This window comes from Panthera onca, chromosome D4 (genome assembly GCF_046562875.1).
Source record: "Panthera onca isolate mPanOnc1 chromosome D4, mPanOnc1 haplotype 2, whole genome shotgun sequence".
Classification (NCBI taxonomy): domain Eukaryota; kingdom Metazoa; phylum Chordata; class Mammalia; order Carnivora; family Felidae; genus Panthera; species Panthera onca.
The window spans coordinates 88,927,741-88,948,678 of NC_138351.1; the positions used below are offsets into that span (position 1 = coordinate 88,927,741).

At 61.6% G+C, this 20,938-nt stretch overlaps 1 protein-coding gene across 1 annotated transcript in view; it reads left to right on the top strand.

Annotated features, from left to right (window-relative positions):
• Positions 1–20,938, top strand: part of NCS1 (neuronal calcium sensor 1) — a 59,873-nt gene that overhangs the window by 15,521 nt on the left and 23,414 nt on the right. The window contains exon 2 of the mRNA XM_078436361.2: positions 17,681–17,705. Coding sequence (XP_078292487.1) covers positions 17,681–17,705 — 25 coding nt within the window. The remainder of the gene's footprint in view (positions 1–17,680; positions 17,706–20,938) is intronic.

The window sequence follows — 20,938 nt, forward strand, 5'->3', positions numbered from 1 at the left end:
CATTCCCTTGATTAGGGGAGGGGCAGAGAGAAAGAGGGGGACAGAGGATCCGAAGCAGGCTCCGTGCTGACCGCGCAGAGCCCGACGCGGGGCTCGAACTCACAAACCGTAAGATCGTGACCCGAGCCCAAGTCGGGCGCTTAACCCACGGAGCCCCCGAGGCGCCCTTGATTACTGTTCGATAGAATTCTGGAATCTCTGAGCTAGAGGGCACTTTGGGGTCATGTAGTCCAGTGCCCTTTTTTACAAATGGAAAACCCTAGTCTCAGAGAGGCGAGGTGTCTTTCCCAAGGTTATGTGGCAAATACCAGGCAGAAACCCAGGACGGCTGGCTCTCGTTGGGGGCGCCTCTGGTGAGGTCTTGCTTTTTTCTGAGATGGTTCGTCTTGTCCTAAATATCTCTTGCTCTCGGGTAAGGAGAAAACCGGCATCCATTAAAAAGAGCATCCTTTTTACTGGCATCGTGAGATGAAATGCTTCGCACGTCCTGGGTGTGGTCTATTTACCAGGGCACAGAACCTCATAAATTAATGTGCCAAGTTTCCAGGTAGCTTGAAATCGGGGTCAGATACCCGGCTGAGGGCAGGACAGCAGTGTGTTGAGGGCTTGTGGGCCAGCTTGCTGTCTTGTGGCCGTGGCCGTCCAGCCCCTGACCCCTCTGAGTTCTGGGTGTGCGTCTGGTGTGTGACACGGGGATGGGCCGCAGGGTTCTTCCCAGCGGGAGGACACAGGGAGCGGCATGTAGTAAGTGCTCAGTAAATACCGTCACAGGAAAGAGGCCACATAGCTGTTGGTGTCAGGGGACCGCGGTCCTCGGCCCCTCGCCTGGGCGGTCACAAGCCCTCTGCTAAATTGGGAGGGAGTGGCCAATAGGAGGGCCTCTGGATTTGGCCTCGCTGGCTGGTGGCAGGATCATTCTGAGTCGGGGAGGGAAGGCCTGCTCGGAGACGCTGGCCTTTGGATCCCTTGCATGGACGTGGCCTTGGAGGGCCGGAGAGACACCTGCCTGGGCTCCAGTCCCAGAACCCTCGCAGCCTGGACAGTGACTGTGGAGTCACCAGCGCCCCCCTGGGACTCAGTTTCCCCTTCTGTGCAATGTTCACATTGCCAGCTGGCGAGACTGTTGTGGGGCGGCTACACCGGGGCCCCGGGGACGGAGCGCGCCCCGTGTCTGCCTCTGGTGTCTGCCTGGGAGAACGTGCTGTCGCGGCCACAGGCACAGTTCTTAGTTTCTCGTGCCTTGGTTTTCCCATCTGCGGGTTGGGTCCGCTGTGGGTGAGGTTAGGGATAGCGGAGGCGTGAATTTGGTGGCTCATCAGCGAGGGGGGAGGACCCGTAATCAACAACGCACGAGGATCAGTGGCCGTCTCTGCAGTAGGTTCGTGTGAGTGTGGGGGGGGGGGGGGGCTCAGGGCTCCCATGTGCCCATCACCAGCTCCTCCCAGGAGTCCCTGGGGCGGGGAGGAGGGGGTCCTCGCTTACAGATGAGAAACCGAGGCTCACAGGGGATCAGGGTTGGCCCCAGGCCGCCCGTCCGCCGAGTGAGGCAGGTGGCCCTTGATCCCGGGCCAAGTGCGGGCCCTCGTGGGCGGGGGTGCCGCGAAGCTGCCGTGGCCGCGTGTGCGGGCGACCGTGAGCAAGCGTGGGCGCCTGGCGTGGGTGTGCGGCGGGGCGGGGGCTGGGATCACATGCGCCAGCCCCGGTGCCCGTGGGCGTGCTCTGGGTGTGAGTGACGGGGTCGCGGCGCGTGTCAGGAGTGGGCGGGCCGGCTCGTCTGGGCACGCGCGTGTGCATGCTGGTGTGCGTGAGGGCAGCTCCGTGCAGGTCGTAGATGTGGATGTGCACTGGCGCAGGCGGGGGTGGGGGGGGCAGCCTGGGAGCCTGAGTCACAAGCTGATTGCGCAGTTGCCGGCCCTGGGACCTGGCGACCTGGCTGTCCCTTCTCGGCCTCCTTCTGCCCTCCCCACCGTGGTCTGTGGGGGCCCGTCTGTCCTGGGGCAGTGGGGGGGTGGGGGGGGGGAGGGACATGAGAAGAATAACAAAGGTGACATCCCCCGTTTACCAAGGGAGCATGCGGTGCCCTGAATCCCGAGTACAGATTTATCCCCGCTGTGGTGTCACCGCGACCCGGGGAGGAGGGACTGTTGTGCCCACTTTACAGGTGAAGAAATAGAGAGGCCCGGGCAGATTCAGAGACATGCCCAGGGCCTCCCCGCCGGCCAGTGGCCAAACTGGGGCTCAGGCTCGGCTCTTCGTCTGACAAAACAATGCCCCCCACCACGTGCCTGCCTCCCACGGTCTCTGTGAGCCTTACGACCTTGGAGCTGCTGAGGAGGGTGGTGAACACCCTCCCAGCACCGGAGGCATTCAAGCAGCTGTTGGACATCAGATGCTGGCCGGGCGTCCCAGCTTCCCGGGCCGGATGTGAGCTCGGACAGCGGGTGGGATCCTTCTGGTTCCGTAGCCTCACGCACGGCCCTGCTGGTTCCAGATGTTTCGCCTCCTGCAAGGGATCTGGGGCAGCCTCGGCCTTGGCTGCCCCTGGGAGTCGGGCCTCTCTCTCGGCCTCTGCCCATCCCCGCGGAGGCTCTGGTGCTCGCTAGGTGCCCAGCGCTGTGCTCGCCTCACGGAGTCCTCCCGGCCCGTGAGCTCAGGAGCGGCGTGTCCCCTGGTGCGGTGCTGGCCCCATCCCTGCTCCCGGGGAGCCTGCGGGCTGGGGCCGGGAAGCAAGAGGCCGCCCAAGGATACGGCCGGCCGTGGAGACCAGTGGTACCCCTGGAGCGCCCCCAGCTGTCCTGACCTGCCAGTGCCTGGTGCGGCCTGGGTACCTCGAGAAAGGTCTGTTGGGCGAAGGAGGAGACCACAGGTGCAGTGTGAGGCTCGGGGACATAGCAACAGAGGGGGACCTCAGAGGCCAGAGGTCTGGTAAGCTCCTTGAACGTTGGGACAACGTGCAGTAGATTTGTTTTTGTGCAGTGCCCAGCCTGGAGCCATGCACAGGGCAGGCCTGTGAACACCTCCGCGTAAGTAAGGCTTTGGGCTTCCCAGAGTGTCCGTGTGTTGCTTTGTTTCGGTCGTCCCCCGGCCAGGGTGGGACCTGACTGTGCTCCTGACCCACAATCAGACGAGGCCCGGGGAACCTCCAAGGGAGTCGGGGTCTGGGGTCCTGGTTCCAGCCAGACTTGCTGTGGCTTTTGGCTACCCCCTCAGGGTCTCCATTTCTCCAGCGTCCTGCTGTCTGTGTGATGGGATGTCACCTTTTCTTTTAATTTTTTAAAATGTTTATTCCATTTTTGAGAGACAGAGTGCATCCGGGGGAGGGGCAAAGAGAGAGAGGGAGACCCAGCATCCGAAGCGGGCTCCAGGCTCCGAGCCGTCAGCACAGAGCCCGACGCGGGGCTCGAACCCATGGACCGCGAGATCGTGACCTGAGCCGAAGTCGGACGCTTGACCCACTGAGCCACCCGGATGCCCCTGGATGTCACCTTTTCTTAGCCCAAGGGGTATCCTGGTGGGGCCACCTAGGGGGCAGTACTCCCCAGGTTGGGGGTGCCCAGAAAGGGGTGCAGGGCAGCTACTGGCTGTGGCACTCCTGGTCTCATGCGGTGGCACCGGGAAGCTGGCGGGGCGTCCAGGCCACCGGGCCACCGTGCTCTGGATTCCCTGGCAGGGGAGAAGGAGGAGGGCGGGAGGAATGTGGCTTTGAGGAATGTTTAACCCAAAGCAGAAATAGCACTCTGCTTTTTTTATTTCAGGCTTGGGTTTTCAGCTAGGAAGTGGGCTCAGAGTGCGCCTCTCTCTCTCTCTCTCTCTCTCTCTCTCTCTCTCTTTCTCTCTCTCCACCCTCCCCCGGCTTCCCTACTGCTCTGGCCTTTTGGGGACAGAAGGTGGCCTCTTTTCTTTTTTTTTTTTTTAAACGATGAAGCTTCTGCGGGAACCAGAAAGGGCCCTGGATCTGGCGGCCCCCAGAGCCGGGTTCACTTCCCATCCCTCCTTCTCCACCTCCCAGCCCCGACTCCTGACTCCGCTTTCTCTTCTGCGGAGCAGGGGTGGGAGGGGTGGGGGTAGGGGGGTGGTGGGGGAGGACGACGGCAGCTGAGATGGCTTGTGCGCAGTGGGGCGTCAGGCGCTCCCGGGCAGGGTCCTGCCGGGCCTGCGGGCGAACCCCGGCTCCTCTCGTGAGCTCTGGGACCCTCGGCCAAGCTCGTTCCCTCGAGCCTCCTTACTTCACCTGTGAAATGGGCAGATGATGACGGTCCCACTTCCCAGGATTGTGGCCCGAACGAGTGTGAAAATACTGGCAAAGGGGCCTGGCCGGTCCCAAGTTCCCGTACCCCTTCCTCTGAGCCCCGGCGTACTCAGGGGATGGGAGATGCCTCTTGTAGGCTCGCTGCCAGGTTGAATGAGGGTCCGTGCCCCAGGCGAGGGGTCGCTCCGAGGCGCTTTTCACCCTCCCCTCCCCTCTGGTTCACCCTCTGCTTGTGCCAGCACCCAGCGGCCCCTTTACGGCAGGTGCCCAGAGACCGCCCAGTGGCCTCCCCGGATCGGGTGGCGGGGACACCTTCCGCTCGGCCCCTTCTCACTCAGCGATGAGCACCGTGAGCATGGACTCGTCTGGTCACGGGGGTCACCGCTGTCCGCCCCCCCCCCCCCCCCCCGGCTCCCGGAAAGAAAGGAGCCCGGCGCGTAACTGTTGGAAGAAATGAACAAACAGGAAAACGCACAAGCTAACAAGTGAACGGAGCTGCTTGTCCCCCCCATCGGGTCTTCACCCTCCGTTCCTGTGTGGCCCCCTCCGACCTCCTGGGCTGGGGCTGGGGGGCTGACCCTGTCTGGGGGGTGGGGGCCCTGAGAAGGCAGGCCTGGCGGGGACCTGGCCCCCCTCTCCTTCCGGGGCCGGGAGACGAGGAAGGGGTCCAGCCGGCCCACAGGGCCGCTCCTTTCAGCAACGCCCCCCCCCCCCACCCCGCTCCTGTCTCTTTGTTAGGAACCGAGAGATTCCTGTTCAAAGGCAGGAGATGGGGCTATTTTTGGCGCTGTGGGGGAAAAAGCGAATGCTTCCCTTCTGTTCAAAAATACATGGTGTGTGTGCTGGGCAGACGAGGCTCGACAGAGCTCAAAGCCCGTGCTGCCTGGGCCTCTGCCCCCGCGGCCCCCAGGGTCCTGCCTCCCTCCCGTCCGTGGCTCAGTAGCCCCCACGGCCCCATGGGGAGGCAGTTATTTCCAGACATGAGGACGCCCTTGCTGGGCCGGAGCGCAACACGATCTTAATTAAAACTAACAGCAGCCGTCAAAATACAGAAGAGGGGCCTACGAGCCGCCCTTACCTGGATTTGTGTTTCCTTGGCCCTGGCTCTGTGGAGCCGGGGGCGGTCGTGAGAAGTGCTCTGGGCGCATCTCAGGAGAAGGAGGCCCAGCCAGCTGGGAGGGAGCGGCTGGAGGGCCTGGGTGCCCGTGCGGGGCGAGTTTGGCCAAGGGTATCGCCGGGCCACCTTGCCACCCTTCGCTTCAGAGGCAGAACACCTCTGCGGATCCGCTGTCTGATGCCAGGTCCTGGGGGCGCCAGGACGCAGGGCAGTGGGATGGACGGATGGATTTCTGGTCTTCCGGCATTCGGAGCCGGCCGGAGAAACACGAGGCTCGGATAAGCGTCAAGACAGGACGTTCTGCAATGCTATGGGAGGCTACCAGGTCTGGGGTGGGGTGGGGAGGGGCATCTGGGAGGGCTTCCTGGAAGAGGTGATGTTTCAGTTGAACCCTGGGGATAGGGTTGCCAGCCATCCTAAACAGTTGCTCGTTGTTCACCTGAAATCTAATTTTAATCAGGCATGCTATATTTTTATATGCTGAATTTGGTGGCCCTACCTGAGGGAGAAGTGGAGAAGGCACAAAGAGGTCTTGGGGGGATTGGTTTATGGGGGGGGGGTGTCGAGAGTGTTTCGGGCAGAAGGAGCGGCGTGTTCCAGGTCTGGAGGCATCTGGGTATGGCAGCTCTGAGGGGCTAGGGAAGGTGTAGGGGCCAGAGTGGAGGGGAGGCATGTGGGAGGGCAGAGGCCTGCCTGGTTAGCCCTGTGGAGGGGGGCCGACCCCACCTCGGGGGAGCGCTGCTGGGGGCCGGTCTGGGGACCGAGGTGAGCCACGCGAGGCCCCAGGCACGCCTGGGGAGGTGGGCGCCCCTCTGGCCTCCGGTGGGTTCTGGCCAGGCCGACAGACGTGTGGCTATGCTTCTCTGTGCCCCATGACTGCTTGGAGTCCCAGTGCTGGGGTCCTCCTCCTGCCTGGGACCAGGAGAAGGACCGGGGTGGGTCACTTCTGTGAGGAGGGCCCGTCAGGGTCAACCTCTGCCCTCGGTTCTTTTATTTTATTCGTTTTTTTTTTTTTTTTTTTTTTTAATATTTTATTTATTTTTGAGGCAGAGACAGAGCATGAGCAGGGGAGGGGCAGAGAGAGAGGGAGACACAGAATCCGAAGCAGGCTCCGGGCTCCGAGCCGTCGGCACAGAGCCCGACGCGGGGCTCGAACTCACGGACCGCGAGATCACGACCGGAGCCGAAGCCTGACGCTCAACCGACTGAGCCCCTAGTTTTTTTCTTTTTATTGTTATTTTTTGAGTGCAAGCTGGGAAGGGGCAGAGGGTAAGTGTCTGAAGCAGGCTCCACGCTGGGGCTCGATCCCATGAGCGTGAGATCATGACCTGAGCCGAAATCGAGAGTCAGACCCTCAACCTTAACTGCCTAACTGAGCCACCCAGGCACCCCAGCCCTGGGTTCTTAAAGGGCCAGAGCCAGAGCTCGCAGCGCTGCTGACCCCAGGGTGCCTGGTTCCCATTCCCGGTACAGCCCCTGCTTAGTCTCAGTATCCCTGCCAGTGCTGCCTTCAGCGACCTGGTATGTGAGGGGGGGGATGGGGGTGGGTGGGGGGGGCTGTCACCTTCCCTGGGTCTCTCAGCCCGCCCCCCTCCCCCCCCCCCCCCCAGCTGGGTTGGGCTCCGTTTACACAGATCATTAGATGGCTGTGCTGTCGTGTGCTTTAGGTCCGTCTCTCCTGTTACATCGGAGACTCGTGGGACAAGGACCTGTGTCTGGGGGCCAGTGCCGTGTTCCAGCTCAGGGCCTGGCCCATACGCTGCTCGGCAATTCGTTATCGAATGCGTGAAGGGGGGGAAAAAAACAAATCCCATTTGTTCTAACTACCCTGTTAGGAAGGTTATCGTTGCCACCATCGCCCCCGTTTTACAGACGAGGACACTGAGGCCCAGAGAGGTGAATTCCGTTTCCCAAGGTCACAGAGGGGCTAATGATTCCGCTCAGGGGCGCCCGGGGGTGGCTCGGCCGGTTCAGCGTCCGACTCTTAGTGTCGGCTCAGGTCACGGTCTCGCAGTTCGTGGGTTCGAGCCCCACGTCGGGCTCCACGGAGCCTGCTTGGGATTCTCTGTCTCCCTCTCTCTGCCCCTCCCTGCCTCAAAATAAATACATAAACATTAAAAACAACAAAAAAGAGAAGGATACAGTGCAGAAAAAGACCCCTCCTGCCGACCAAGCACCCCGGTGCCTCCCACAGCCTCCGGTCTCGGCAAGTGCTTGGAAGAGGTTAGTGGAGTTGGGCCGAACTGAGTCCCTAAGCACTTGGTTTGGTCCTCCACGGGGAGTCCTGAGAAGACCCTGTCCACCGACCTTCCCCCGAGGCCTCGAAGGAAGCAGGAGAAGGCGTGTGGTTCACCTCCTTCAGGACCGACTCCCGTGGGAGATTCAGAGATCCCGGGTCTCCTGACGAGGAAACCGACGCTCAGAGAGGTTAACTGACGTGTCTGAGGTCGCCCGGCTGGAACGCAGGGGAGCTGGGGTTGGTGGCTGCGAGCGGGCCTTGGTCTGGATCACTCAGCCAAAGCGAGCTGTTAATAGATCAGCAGATTTCGAGGACCTTTGCTTCCCAGCCCGGGTGGGGAGTCAGAGAAGCCGGGGACTCGGGGCCTCTTTTGAGGAGCACCAGATGAGGCAGTTCAGGAGTCAGGCGGGAAGTGAAGAAGGGGACCCCCCGAAGGCATTCGTGGGATGATTGCAAAGCTGTACTTCTCCGGCAAGTTCGGGGAGTCACGCGGACCCTGCTTCTGGTCCCAGCCTCCCTGCAGACTGACTTTGGTCCTTGGGCAGGTGGCTTCGCCTGTTTGTGCCTCAGTCTCCTGATCTGTAGAAGGGGGGTACGAAGTCCTTGTCGGGCGGCGTCGTTCGGGCACTGCTTGTGTTTAATGCCTGCCAGGTGTTTAGTGCGGGTGGGTTCGCGGAAAATGCTAACAAATGGAGACGTTCCGCACGAGACAAAGTACATCTTCCTGCAGTTTTGACAGTTTGTGGGGGGAGGGGGAGTTATTTAACTCATATAGAAATTGATATATTTTATGACTTTATTTTTAGGGTAAAATAACTATTTATAAATGATGACGCAGAATGCAGACCTTGTGGAAATAGCTGAGCTGGAAAGTAAGATTTGTTTTTTTTTAATGTTTATTTTTTTGAGAGACAGAGACAGAGCACAAGCAGGGGAGGGGCGGAGAGAGAGAGAGGGAGACGCAGAATCCGAAGCGGGCTCCAGGCCCCGAGCCGTCAGCACAGAGCCCGACGCGGGGCTCGAACCCACGAACCAGGAGACGGTGACCTGAGCCGAAGTCGGACGCTTAACCGACTGAACCACCCAGGTGCCCGTGGAACGTAAGATTTGAGCCACACCTTGCTTTTGGTGGCTTCCCTCAGAGGCTCTGGCGAGGGTGCCTTCCGGGAGCCCCTGGACGCCTCCGGCAGGCGGCCCTGCCCCGGGGACCAAGCACTTTCACCCCACGTGAGCCGGTTGGAGCACACATTCTCACCCCGTTTGTCAGACGAGAAAACAGACGCGAGAGGCATGACACAAACTGAGCTTTATCTGGAGGATGTAAATGTGGGGAGGGTCTCAGTGCCCAGGAGAAAGGTGGAGCCGGGAGCCTGGTTCTCAGGGGAGGGAGCGGCACGGGCCGCTGTGACGGTCGGGAGCCCCTGCTCCCTGCAGGACCATGGAGCTCACACTCCGTGCACCCCGTGCCTGGCCCGCCGCAGGTGCTCGGTGAGCGCTGGCCTCAGCGGGTGGCCCCCTCCCTGGGGTCAACCGTCTCCAGGCTGAAGCCTCTTTGAGCACGCGGGCGACCAAGCTGGAGGGACCTGGGCGCCCGCCTCTACTCCTCCGCCACCGACTGTGACCTTGGACGATTGCCTTTGCTTCTGTGAAGCCTCAGTTTCTTCACCAGCTCGGTGGGCCGGCAGGGACCCCCACATGTCAGCACGGGGCCTGTGGCAGCGGGAGGGCTCAGCCAACCGAGCCGGAGCCTCAGCCACCTGGGGCTCGGGAGGATCCTGAAGAGCCGGGAGGGAACAAGGGGCACCTGAACTGGGATTTGAGCGGCCCTGAGCAGCCTCTCCTCCCACACCTCGGTTCCCTTGAGGGCTTGGCTCCTCTCTGTCTGGGTCCCATCAGCCCTGCCCCATCTTCTGCCGCTGCCCCCACGGCAGTGAGACCCCGGACGTCTTATTCTGATACCATGGCCGTCATCGTGACGGTCCATGTCCCCCTGTCCCTCGTCACGTGCCGGGCCCGGTGCTTTTGGCCTGCACCCTCTTTTTTGGCTCTAACGGCGGCTCCGTGAGGGAGGGGGGACCAAGGCTCAGAGAGGGGAGGCCGTTGGCGGAGGTCACGCAGCCGCGAGAGTGTGGCGGGCCTGTCTGCGCGAGGCCCGTGGTGGGGGAGAGCCTACCTGCTAGGGCTACGGGCAGGTCAGCCAGAGGCGGTCCCAGCAGCCGGGGGAGGGGGAGGGCCTAGAAGGCGGGGGGTGGGGGGGCAACTCACCTAGTGCTGGCCAGAGCTGTGACCCCTGGCTTTACAAAATCCTGGGTGCAAAGGGCTTGGTGAGGGGCTAGACAGCTCGCAGATCTGGCCGCGGTGGGCCTGCGGATGCCCGTGGGTCCCCGCAGGCGAGCCGGCACCGAAGGTCCGGGGTCCGGTGTGAACGCGTCCCCGCAGGGGGCCGTGGGCCCCAGCCCACGCGGGTGGGGATAATGCAGAGGAGGCTGGGCGTCCGTCACCCCGCCACCAGTGGGGAGAGGGGACCCAGAGGGGCGGGCTGGGGGTGGGGGGGAAGGCGGGGGGCCCAGGGCTCGGGGGGAACTTGCTCCTTCTGGGTCAGCTAGAGGGGCTTCCGGCTCAGCCTGGAATGCCCTGGAATTCTGGGCGGGAGGCCAGGCGCCTTTCTGATGAACTCAGGCTGGCTCCCTCCAGCTGGGCATTTATGGAAGCCAGGAGAGGGGCGGGCAGGGGGCTGGCGGTCTGTCTCCCCGGCCTGGAGGAGGCGTGGAGTGAGGGTCAGCACCAGTGACCTGTGCGTGTTGTCGGCTTATAGCTGATCTCTGAGGCAGCCCCCTCTTACAGATGAGCCCCCCCCGCCCCCCCCCCCCCCCCCCCCCCCCCCCCCCCCCCCGGCCAAGGGCACCTAGCACCGTGCCTCCGGGACCTGGCCCGGATCGTCTGGCCCCGGGCATGTGCCCCCCTCCCATTTCCGTCACGCTCCTGGTGGGTGTCCACAGCCTTCTCCCCGGGACACGGGGCCTGTGGGGTCCGCCGTCATTGGCTTACTGCCTGCGGGTCACTTCATGGGGTGCGGAAGCCGGCGACTGGAGGTCTCTGGAGACTGTGTGGCTGAGGGCGGCCGAGTCCCCTGCCCCCGCAGGAACACGAGTGTATTTCCACGCTGGCTGTTGTCTGAGCTGAGCGCAGGGGCGATGGGAAATGACTTGGGGCTGCGGGGAGGGGGGGAGTTGAGGCACCTGGACGCTTGGGGAGTGTGGGTGTCTGCTCACCCTGCCCTCGGGTGTGGCCGGACCCCAGGGAGGGCGACTCCCAAGCATTTAACTCTTTCTTGTCTCCCCACCTGCGTGTGTGTGGCCAATGTGCGGGTGGTCCCGTGTTTTCTGCCAGGTAGAGCAGGAAGAGGGGTGTCCCCAGGAAGGGGAGGTCCAGGGGGAGGTGCGGGTCCTTATGGGCCACGTGGAGCGTGAGGGGCCCCTGGGCCACCGTGAGGAGCGTAGACAGGGGCTGAGCTAGAGGGGGGTGCGGGGTGCACAGGCTGTGCCCCCGGACAGCCGTGTGAAGAAGGGGCTCAGACGGACCCCGGTACTCGGAGGTTGAGCAAAGGAGAGGCCGGGGGCCCGTGGGCAGGGTGCTGCCCTTCTGGAAGCTGCCCTTCACTTCTGAGCACTCTCTTTGTCTGAGTGCTCAGAGGTGTCAGGACGGACGGAGTGTCAGATTTAGTGACAAGGGGCTGCCGGTGGCCAGGCCCGAATTTCCCCACTTCCTCTTTTTTGCGTGAATCGAACCAGAGAGGCCTCCTGGCTGCCCTGGAGGTGGGAGGTGCGGGTGACCCTGGCCCTTGATCCAGCCTCTGTCCCTGGAGAAGAAAACGGAGCCTGGGGCGGTCACAGGACGGTGGCCGAAGGGGCCCAGGGGAGCTTGGTCCGCCCGCCATCCCTCCAGGGCCTCTGTGGGGGCCGCCAGCCCCTGCTTTCCGTTCCCACCGTGTTTGAGCTGAGCCTCAATCAGCTGAGAGGTATTTTGCTTTAGGGAAACTCAACATTTATCCTGGGCTCCAGGGACCGGCTCTCTCGCGTTCATTCCTGGCAGACAAGAGCTTCGTGCAGGGGGAGGAGGTGCAGGGAGCCGCCTCGGGAGCGGGGGGGGGGGGGGGGGGCTGTTCCTGCTCTTCCTCCTGGGTGTGGCAAGGAGAGGTCTCTGTCTGCACCCCTGCTGCAGGGCGTGCGGGCTTAGTGGCAGCGAGCCAGCTGGGGGAGAGCTGGGCAGAGGGCAGTGGCTGGGCCCCTCCCCACTCGGGGCCATTGAGCCACCCACAGGCCTTCTCCCCGCCGCTCCCCCTTCTCAGGGAGGTCCGTGGGAGGGGAGGGGAGGGGAGTGGAGGGGACACCCAGCCCCTCTCCTCCTGGCTCTCTGCCCTCTCTAGGCTGGGACTTTTCTTTCTCTTGTTTTCTTTTAAGATTTTTGTTTTTAAGTTGTCTCTATACCCTACGTGGGGCTCAAACTTACAACCCCGAGGTCAAGAGTCACATGCTCCAGTGACCGAGCCAGCCAGGCGCCCCTAAGCTGGGAGCTTTCTCTCCACCTTTTAAGAAGCCCTCCCAACGGCCGTGTCGAGTAGGAGTTTATGTAAACCCCATCTTTCAGATGAGGAATCAGAGGCTCAGAGAGGTTAAGTAACCTGTTCAGAACAACACAGCCTACAAATGGCCAAGACAGGACGCTGACCCCGAGCCTCCCAACGCCTCAGCCTTGGGGTTGTCAATACTGGTTTCCTATCGAGTCCGGGCTCCCCCCCCCCCCCTCCCCCGCCCTGGCCTGCTGGCAAGAGCGAGCTGGAGAAAGACAGTCACAGGTTTCGTGAAGGTAAACCTGTACGTGAGAAACATAGTGTAGGATGTGTCCCAAATGCAGCCGGGTGGCTCGGTGACGGTGGGAAATCACCCGGGGTTTGTTCTCTGCCTCCGGTGTGCAGGAGGCTGGGCCGGGTGCCGAGGGCGATGCTAGGGTATGCCTCGGTCTCTGAGGGCTTGGCATCCAGCCGGGTAGAGGAGAAAACTGCTTCTGTTGAACACCTGCTAGATGGCAGACGTCGTGCCACGTGCTTTAAGGACACCCTCCTCTGATAAGACAGAGGCTGTCACTTGTCCCATTTTCAGATGAGCAAACCAAGGCTCCAAGGTGTGGAGTCATTGTTCAAGGCCACACAAGCAAAGCCCTGGCCTGGAGTGCTGGCCGAGCCGACCCCAGAGCCCTCTCTGTGGACCTCGCCACTTCACCGCTGTCCCCCTCGCCGACTTGGCCCTGGGCGGTCAGACAGACCGCGTGGCAAGCAGGGATTGCCATGGATCGGGGCGTTTCAGAGGGGGCCGTGGCAGGCGGGAGGGCTCTGTAGGAAAGGGGCATCCCAGCCTACTGAGGTGCTACCGAGGTGAAAGAGGTGAGGACGAGTGTCCTGGGCAGAGGGACAGCACGCGCAAGAGCCAGGAGGCGGGAGGATGGTTAAAGGGGCTTGGAGGCAGTGGTCCCGGGGCAGACAGCCCTGAGGACAGCCTTCCTTCCTGCTGGGCCCTGAGCCCTGAACTCCAGCCTTGAGCACGGACCCGCCCGTTATAAGTGCGGTGTGAGCGACGCCTGTTCATTTCTCACGTGGATGCAGGTTCCCCGGGGGGGGAAAAAACGAGCCTGGGAATGTCGCTCTGGTATCTGGGTGGGGCGTGGAGCGGGGGGACCCCATGATGTCGCCCCAGCCCCCTCCTCCCGCCCTCCCAGTGAGTGTCTGTGGTAGTCAGAGCTCCAGGACCCCCGGCCCTTCTGGCGCTGTGGGTGGGGTTGCGCACCCAGGCTGTGGACCCGAGGACTCTAAAAATCTCTCCCCCGCCCGCCGCCCCAACTTTTTATTTTGAAAAATCAAGAGAAGCAATTGAGAGGACGGCGCAGCGAGCACCTGTGTGTCCTTCCTCTAGAGTTGCCGGTGTCGACATTTTTGCCAGGGTTTGCTTCTCTTTCTGTGTGTGTGTGTGTTTCTGAACCTCGTCCAAGAAGCTGCCGGTATCGCCTCTGGATCCTTCAGGGCACATCTGCGATGAAAAGGGACATTCTCCCACATAACCTGGGTGTCACTCCTAAGAAGATCGGCTGCGAGTCCATCAGGGCATCTAGTGTCTCCCCCCCCCCCGCCCCGGTGGAGTTTCCCCAGCGCTCCGAATAAGGTTTGCTATTGCTGGTCTTTAACGCCAGATCCAGGACCCCATCCAGGCTTTGCGAGTTGCATTTGACGGCCTTGTCTCTTTTTCCGGAACAATCCCCTGCCTTGTTGTACCTTTCACGGCGGCCCACTTACTCAAGTGTCCCGGCCAGCTGTCTTGTAGACTTGTCCCGCCTTCTGGATTTGTCTGCTGCTGTCCTCATGATTAGACTATTCTAATAGTCTATTAGAGTCTAATAGCCTAATAGGTTGACTGTTTCTGGCAGGAGAACTCCGTGGGCACCACGTCCTTCCACAGCACCAGATTCGGTGGCGGGGGGGGGGGGGGGGGGGGGACACATGTTGTCGGCGTGTTTCCCTATCGGCGAGGCCAGGTTTGATCAAGGACGGTCATCTTCATGGTGATACTTCTGTTGTGTATTAGAAAAGATACGACCAGCACACGTCACGGGTGATTTTACGGCTGTTAGTGCTGAGGCTGAGGCTAGATGAGGCAATGAGTGAGCAGAGTTAGAGAAACGTCCCGAGTGAATCATCAGACAGGTGGTTAGGGAGGACTCGAGAAGGTGGTGCCGGGACGGCTGAGCTCCCGGAAACCCAGACAGAGTGGTCTCGGCATCGGGCGGACCTGGGCAGTGACATCCTGCCGTGTCTCCTTCTGGCCGTGGCCCTGGGTCCCTCCCTCGGGTCCCCAGCCCAGCTTCCTCGCCTGAACAGTGAGGTTCACCCTGGTCGCCTCCAGGACTCCTGACCCTGGTGGAGGGGCCGGGGGCAGGTGGCTGGGCGCCCCAAGGGCTGCCTGATGCCTGCCCCACTCAAGACCCTCCATGGTGCCAAGGGGACACCTCATGGCTTCCTCTGTTCCCTAAAGGTTAATTGGCTCCTTAAAGCATCAGCAGGGCCCATCGCCCCACGCCCCCCGGCTCGCATCCCCTGGGGCTTGGCTGCCTGCCCGACAACCAGTGTTCTGTGTTGAGGACCATTCTGATGGGGGAGGGGCAGCATTAGCTGCCCCTCCCCCACCATAGCTGCTACATCCTGGAGACAGGGGCGACTGGGGGGGGCGGGGAGGGGACTTCTGAGATAAGGGATATTCCAGGGGAGCCTCCTCGGGCCTTGTGAGGCCAGAGGCCAGCCCTGGGTCTGCTACCCGGCTCCTGCCGTTTCTATCATGTGATGCCGAGGCCACACCTTGTGAGGTCACACGAGGTCAGGCAGCTCGTCGGCACCCGTCCCCATTGTGCGCTCATCCCGGGCTCCGAAGGCCGTCGCGGCCCTGCCCTTTCCTGGCAAGGTGGCCTCGGGTGGCTTCAGGCCAAGTACGCGGACTTGTCTGGAACCTCAGCCTTGTTCGGGAAAATGGAACCACCACCTGCCTGTGGGATTCTTGTGCAGGTAAAGAACACCAAGCCAGTTAAGTCTTTGCAACGGCCCGTTTTACAGATGAGGGAATTGAGGCCCAGAGAGAGGAAGTACTTCCCCCCCCCCCCCCCAAGGACACAGGGCTAGAAAGCTGTGGCTCTGGATTTGAATCCAGACGGTCTCGTCCGGCTCCAGAGCGCGGACCCGTAAGCTCCCGCCTGTGCCCTGGTGGGTTTCCTGTGTTTCTCCAGGTTTGGGTTTTGCACATCAACCCCTCCCCGCCCCTGCCGCCCCCCCCCCCCCCCCCAGGCGTGCGTGGCAGTCCAGGACAGCTCAGCTCGGGTTCGACCAAGGTCTGCTTCCCTCTCCACCCCCCTCCGCTGCCTGACCCCCTTCCCTCCTTCCACCCTCTGCCCGAACTCTCTTGGAAAATTGCATTCTCTAACACCGGGTCCGGCCGGTCCAGGTAATCGGCACCTCCCGCCCTTGTCATGCCTTCCGTGCACCAGCTGTCTGCTCTGGGACGGGCGCCTGGGATTTGGACTTGTGGGGGGAGGGCTCTGGCAGCGGCCTCCAGGCTTCCCCGGGAGTCTGACCGCCCGATTCCAGGCTGTGGGGCAGGCGGCCGAGCCACACGCCCGAGTTCAGACCCTCACCCCATCACTTCAGGTCCTGGCCCCTTCGTGCCTCAGTTTCCCCATCCGGAGCCAGGGCAGAGTCACGCTGTCTTCCCTCGGAGCTGTGGTCAGGGCAGCTGAGCCAAAGCACAAAGGCCCGGCCCTGGCACAGAGCCGGGCTTCCAGTGGCCCCTTGGTATCTGGCACTTCGTACAGGCTCCCTTGGAGCGGCTTTTGGAAAGCGGCCTCCTCGTGTCCAATCAGCCACAGCAATTCAGGGACACCCCCTTGGGCCTCCCTTCCCTTTTCCCTGGGAAGAGATCGCAGTTCCTTTTCTCAGCTGACCTCCCCCTAACACCCACTTTCCTGTCTGTCCCTTCCTTCCTTCCCTCCTTCCTTCCTTCCTTCCCTCCCTCCCTCCCTCCCTCCCTCCTTCCTCCTTCCTTCCTTCCTTCCTTCCTTCCTTCCTTCCTTCCTTCCTTCCTCCTTCCTTCCTTCCTTCCCTCCTTCCTTCTTCCTTCCTTCCCTCCTTCCTCCTTCCTTCCTTCCCTCCTTTCTTCTTCCTTCCTTCCTTCCTTCCTTCCTTCCTTCCTTCCTTCCCTCCCTCCCTCCCTCCCTCCCTCCTTCCTCCTTCCTTCCTTCCTTCCTTCCTTCCTCCTTCCTTCCTCCTTCCTTCCTTCCTTCCTTCCTTCCTTCCTTCCTTCCTTCTTTCCCTCCTTCCTTCTTCCTTCCTTCCTTCCTTCCTTCCTTCCTTCCTTCCTTCCTTCCCTCCTCCTTCCTTCCTTCCCTCCTTTCTTCTTCCTTCCCTCCTTCCTTCCTTCCTTCCTTCCCTCCCTCCCTCCCTCCCTCCTTCTTCCTTCCTTCCTTCCTTCCTTCCTTCCTTCCTCCTTCCTTCCTTCCTCCTTCCTTCTTCCTTCCCTCCTTCCTCCTTCCTTCCTTCCTTCCTTCCTTCCTTCCTTCCTTCCTTCCCTCCACAAGCCTGGACTGAGGCAACGTCTGTGCCAGGGAATCAGGAGCTCTCACACCGGTTTTGATTGAATTCCCAGGACAGCTCCCCTGGCAGCTACCGTTACTGTTATTCCCGCTTTACAAATGAGGAAACTGAGGCACAGCTTGCTGGACGCAGTCTCCCGAGGCCACCCCCAGGGAGAGTGAGTGCGGCCTTGGAGGTGGTTCGATGTGCTCATTCAGCGATTGTAGGGAGAGCACTGGTTTGCCTCCAACCCGAGCCAATGTAGTACTTTTCAGAAAAAAAGAGATTTTTTTTGTTTGTTTCATGGTTCAATAAAGAATGACTCTTTGGGCTTGGCTGGATGTTCGACCACATTATGTGGCTTGTCCCAGGTTTTCGTTCTGGGCGCTGTTCTCGTACTGCCTGTAAAAGAACCTGGGACCGACCGCTGTAAGGAGCTGGAGGGGGCAGGCTGAGGAGGGAGGGCGGGGAGGGGGTGCGCAGCCTTTCGGTCCTGGGATCCCCCCGCCTCCCGTACACAGACAGGGCAGCCGGGTGCCCTCTCTGACTCCGCTGCGCTGTGCCAGGACTGCGAGGCGGGGAACAGCGTATCTTAAATGTTGGCCTGGGGGTGACGCTCCTTCCTGCACCCCTGCATGTGGGAGGCTGCTCTTGCCGGTCCTCGTGGACGCCCAGTGGGCGTCAGGAGGGATAGGCCAGGGTGGCCCCCGCGGGGGTGGCTGGACACGGAGCTCCTGACTGGGACTGGTCACCCCTGGGGCAAGCTCTTACTCAGAGCCGGCAGGTGCCCCAACATGGGGGGGCAGGGGCGCCGCGGGGCGGGCTGGGGAGGGCGGGAAGGGGGCTCCCCCGGGGCAGCCCGTCCCCCTGAGACACCTCCCAGAGCTAAAAGGCTGCTTCTCTTTTCTCTTGCAGTTACCGAGAAGGAAGTCCAGCAGTGGTGAGTGACTACTTTTCCCCAAACTGTCGGCGGGGAGGCCTGGGGGCGTTGGCGTTGGCCTGCTGGGACGGCAGTCTAGCTGCCCAGGACGGGGGCCCGCGGAGGGGCTTTCTGAGAGTGGCTCAGCCACCATCCAAGGGGTTGGATTCCTCTGTTCCCAAGGGACTGACGGAAAGCCACTTGATCCGGGGCGGGGAGGGGTCGTTGGTGAGTCCTTGCTTTCTGCGGCGTCTCTAAGGACCACGGGGCCCCGCTCACCAGAAACGAGTCAGGAGGCTGGGTCCCAGGCCTGGCTTTGTCACTAAATCGCTGGTGGCCGTGACGAGTCTCTTCCCATTTCCGGGGTTCAGTCACCCCTTCTATTAAGTGATGGGTGAGACTGGACCAGGGATGGCCGATAGGTGTCCTCTGGGATGCCAGCTCTAATCAACCCGTAGCGGCTGCCCAGAGTGCCAGGTTAAGAAGGATTCTGAGGCTGCGTGCAGTGGAGCAAATGGAAAGTATGCCAGTGGGGGATTAATGGGGGGCGGTGCCAGCTTACTGATGCCCGCCTGGGCTGGCGAGAGGGGAGTGGCATATTGTCTTATCACCTGTGGAACGTGGAGCTGACAGCGGAGGTCACACACTAAGGCAGACCTGAGGTCGGGGCAGGCGGTGGGGGGCGGTGAGGGAGGGGACGAGGCAAGCTTGGACAACTTCCAGAAAAGTCTGGCGGTTTAGAAACGGACTGGAGAATCCTGACTTGGCCTTTCCTATCCGAGTGACCGAGGGTGACTCTCTGAGCCTCAGTTTCCCCATGTGTATGGCGGGAACGATAAAGCACTCGGAAGACATTCCCTGCAAAGGTCGTAGCACGGGGCCCAGGGGACGATGGCCACTGCCAGTGGCCTTCTGTGCACCATTCAGGGGGAGCCTAGAGATGCGCCCCCCCACCCCCCATTGACAGCCAGGCCGTGAGGCTCCGGGCAGCTGTGCGGTGCAGGGCCAGCCTCCCCCAGGGGCCACTCCGTGAGCACAGGCTGCAGAGGGTGGGAGCTGTGGTTGACCTGCCCAACCCTGCCGGCCCTGCGCTGGACGCCCGGCCGGTTGCTCCCACAGGGGGAGCGGATGTGGGGGGAACAGCCGCCGCCACCTCCCTCCCCCCCCCCCCCCCCCCCCCCCACATCCGAGGACCAATGCGTGGATCCGATCTGCCTCCGACCTCATTTTCACTTTCCTGCTTCCCCAGGTGAGCGTTCCAGAAAGGATCCTACTTCTCGGTCTTTATCTCCAAGGCTTTCCCTTCCAGAACTCGCCTGCCCTTCCTTCCTGGGCCTTTGTCTACCCCTATCTCCCTTCTAGAACTCCCCGCCCTTCTTGCCTACCTTCCTGGGCTCTCTGAGCTCTCTTCTCCCAAAGCTCACCTAAGTCACCTCCTCCAGGAAGCCTTCTGGGGTCCCCCATCTGTACATAATCCCCTCCTTCCCACCTGGCAGCCAGAGGGGCTTTTGCCTAAACCCTCCCTGGAGCTCAGGTGAAGTCCATGCCTCCGGCATGGCTATGTGGGTATGAGAACTGGTTTGGGCTGGCCCTGTTGACCCCTCCAGTCTCACTGCAAACTCCTTTCGCCCTCTGGCCTGCCTGAATTGCTGTCTGTTCCCGAACCCACCTCGCCCTCTGGGGCTTCCTGACCTTTGCTCGGGTTGTCCCCCCTGTTGGGGACACCCCTCCCCCTCTTTGCTTGGCTCCTATCTCCCCACCCTCAAGGCTTCCTCCCTGAAACCCCTGGGCCCTCCGGTTATCTTCGGGGCCCCCACCACAGCCGGGGACACAGCAGGTAGCAGTCACTGCCTCTTTTCCTGGCCCTGAAGTCTGGCCCTGCCCTCTTCACGCCTGTGTCCGCAGAGCCTGGCCATAGTGGGTGCTCAGGCCCCAAGAAGCACACCCCATGTGCTTCCCAAACATGGCTCTTGACCCCTGGGAGCTGCCCTGGGGGCCGACACGGTTTATTGTCTTTATGGCAGCTGAGGAAACGAAACAGAGGTGCAGAGAAGGGCCAGGCAGGGAGGAGGGTGGGGTCTGTCCCCTGGCGCCACTGTGTGCCCTGCAAGCTCTCAGACGCGGCCTCATTTTCCTCCTCACCGTCACCCAGAGGAGTGTGCCATCGTGGCATTTCCTAGACAAGGCCCTGAGCCCCCCAGGTCCTGCCCTGCTCACACCTGTGTTTCCCCCCAGGAACGCAGGGCCAGGTGGGCTCCAGAACCAGGGCGCTGGGCTTGAGCGCCCGTGCCCCGCATTCTGTTTGAGCAACCTTGAACAACTTCCTGGGCTTCTCGGTGCCTCAGTTTCCCCTCCTGGAAAATGAGGGTAATGATAGTCACGCTTTATAGGAATACCGCAGAGAGGAGGTGATCTGATTCACGTGAGACGTCCGGAACAGAGCCTCGTAACCTCCTCTCCGTTAGCGGTGTTGGTGATAATGCTGACGTTGTCACCAAGTATAACCCACAGAGCAATCCGGAGACTCAAGGCCCCCTGCTCGTTATGAAGACGGGGAAACTGAGGCCCAGGCAGACGGAATGACTTTCGCTCACTCGCCAAGCTGGTGTGTCAGCTGCCCCCTGCACAAGGGCTCGGCCATGGGAGAGAGTTCCAGGCACAGGGCTTAGCAAGCACAGAGGCTCAGGGGGCTTAGGCCCCTGAGGAAGCACAGAGAGCCCTGGAGGCTGGCCCGTGGAGAGCAGTTCTTGGGACTCCCGTGACAGAACTGGGGCCCGAGGCCTGGTGACACCCAGTCCTTGTGAGAAGGGGATTCTCTCTAAAGAGCTTACAAAGACCAGAACGGATCTTGCTTTGCCGGAAAGTTCTGTGGGCCTCGAACACATGTCCTTTGGTTCATTTTGGTGGTGCCTTCGAGGTTAGGAGGTAGGTGAATTGGTGCCTTTCTCTGGCCCTCCTGGGCCAGCCCACTACCCACCCCACTGTTGTGTTCTAGAATGGCTCTATCCCTTGGGGCGAAGCTAGACCAGGGATGGTTAAACAGGGACACTCCTGCCACCACTCTCTCCACCCGTGCCCACAGCAGACATTGGTAATGGATCACAGATCCCGGCACTCTGGATCCTCTCCTGCAGTGCCCAGGGCCATCAGTGTCCTTGTTGTGGGCACACAAAATGAACGCATGTTATTATCCCTCGATTGCCCTGAACGTCACTGGTTCGCTGGGGCCTTTGGGTGGCCCACTGTTCCCTCTG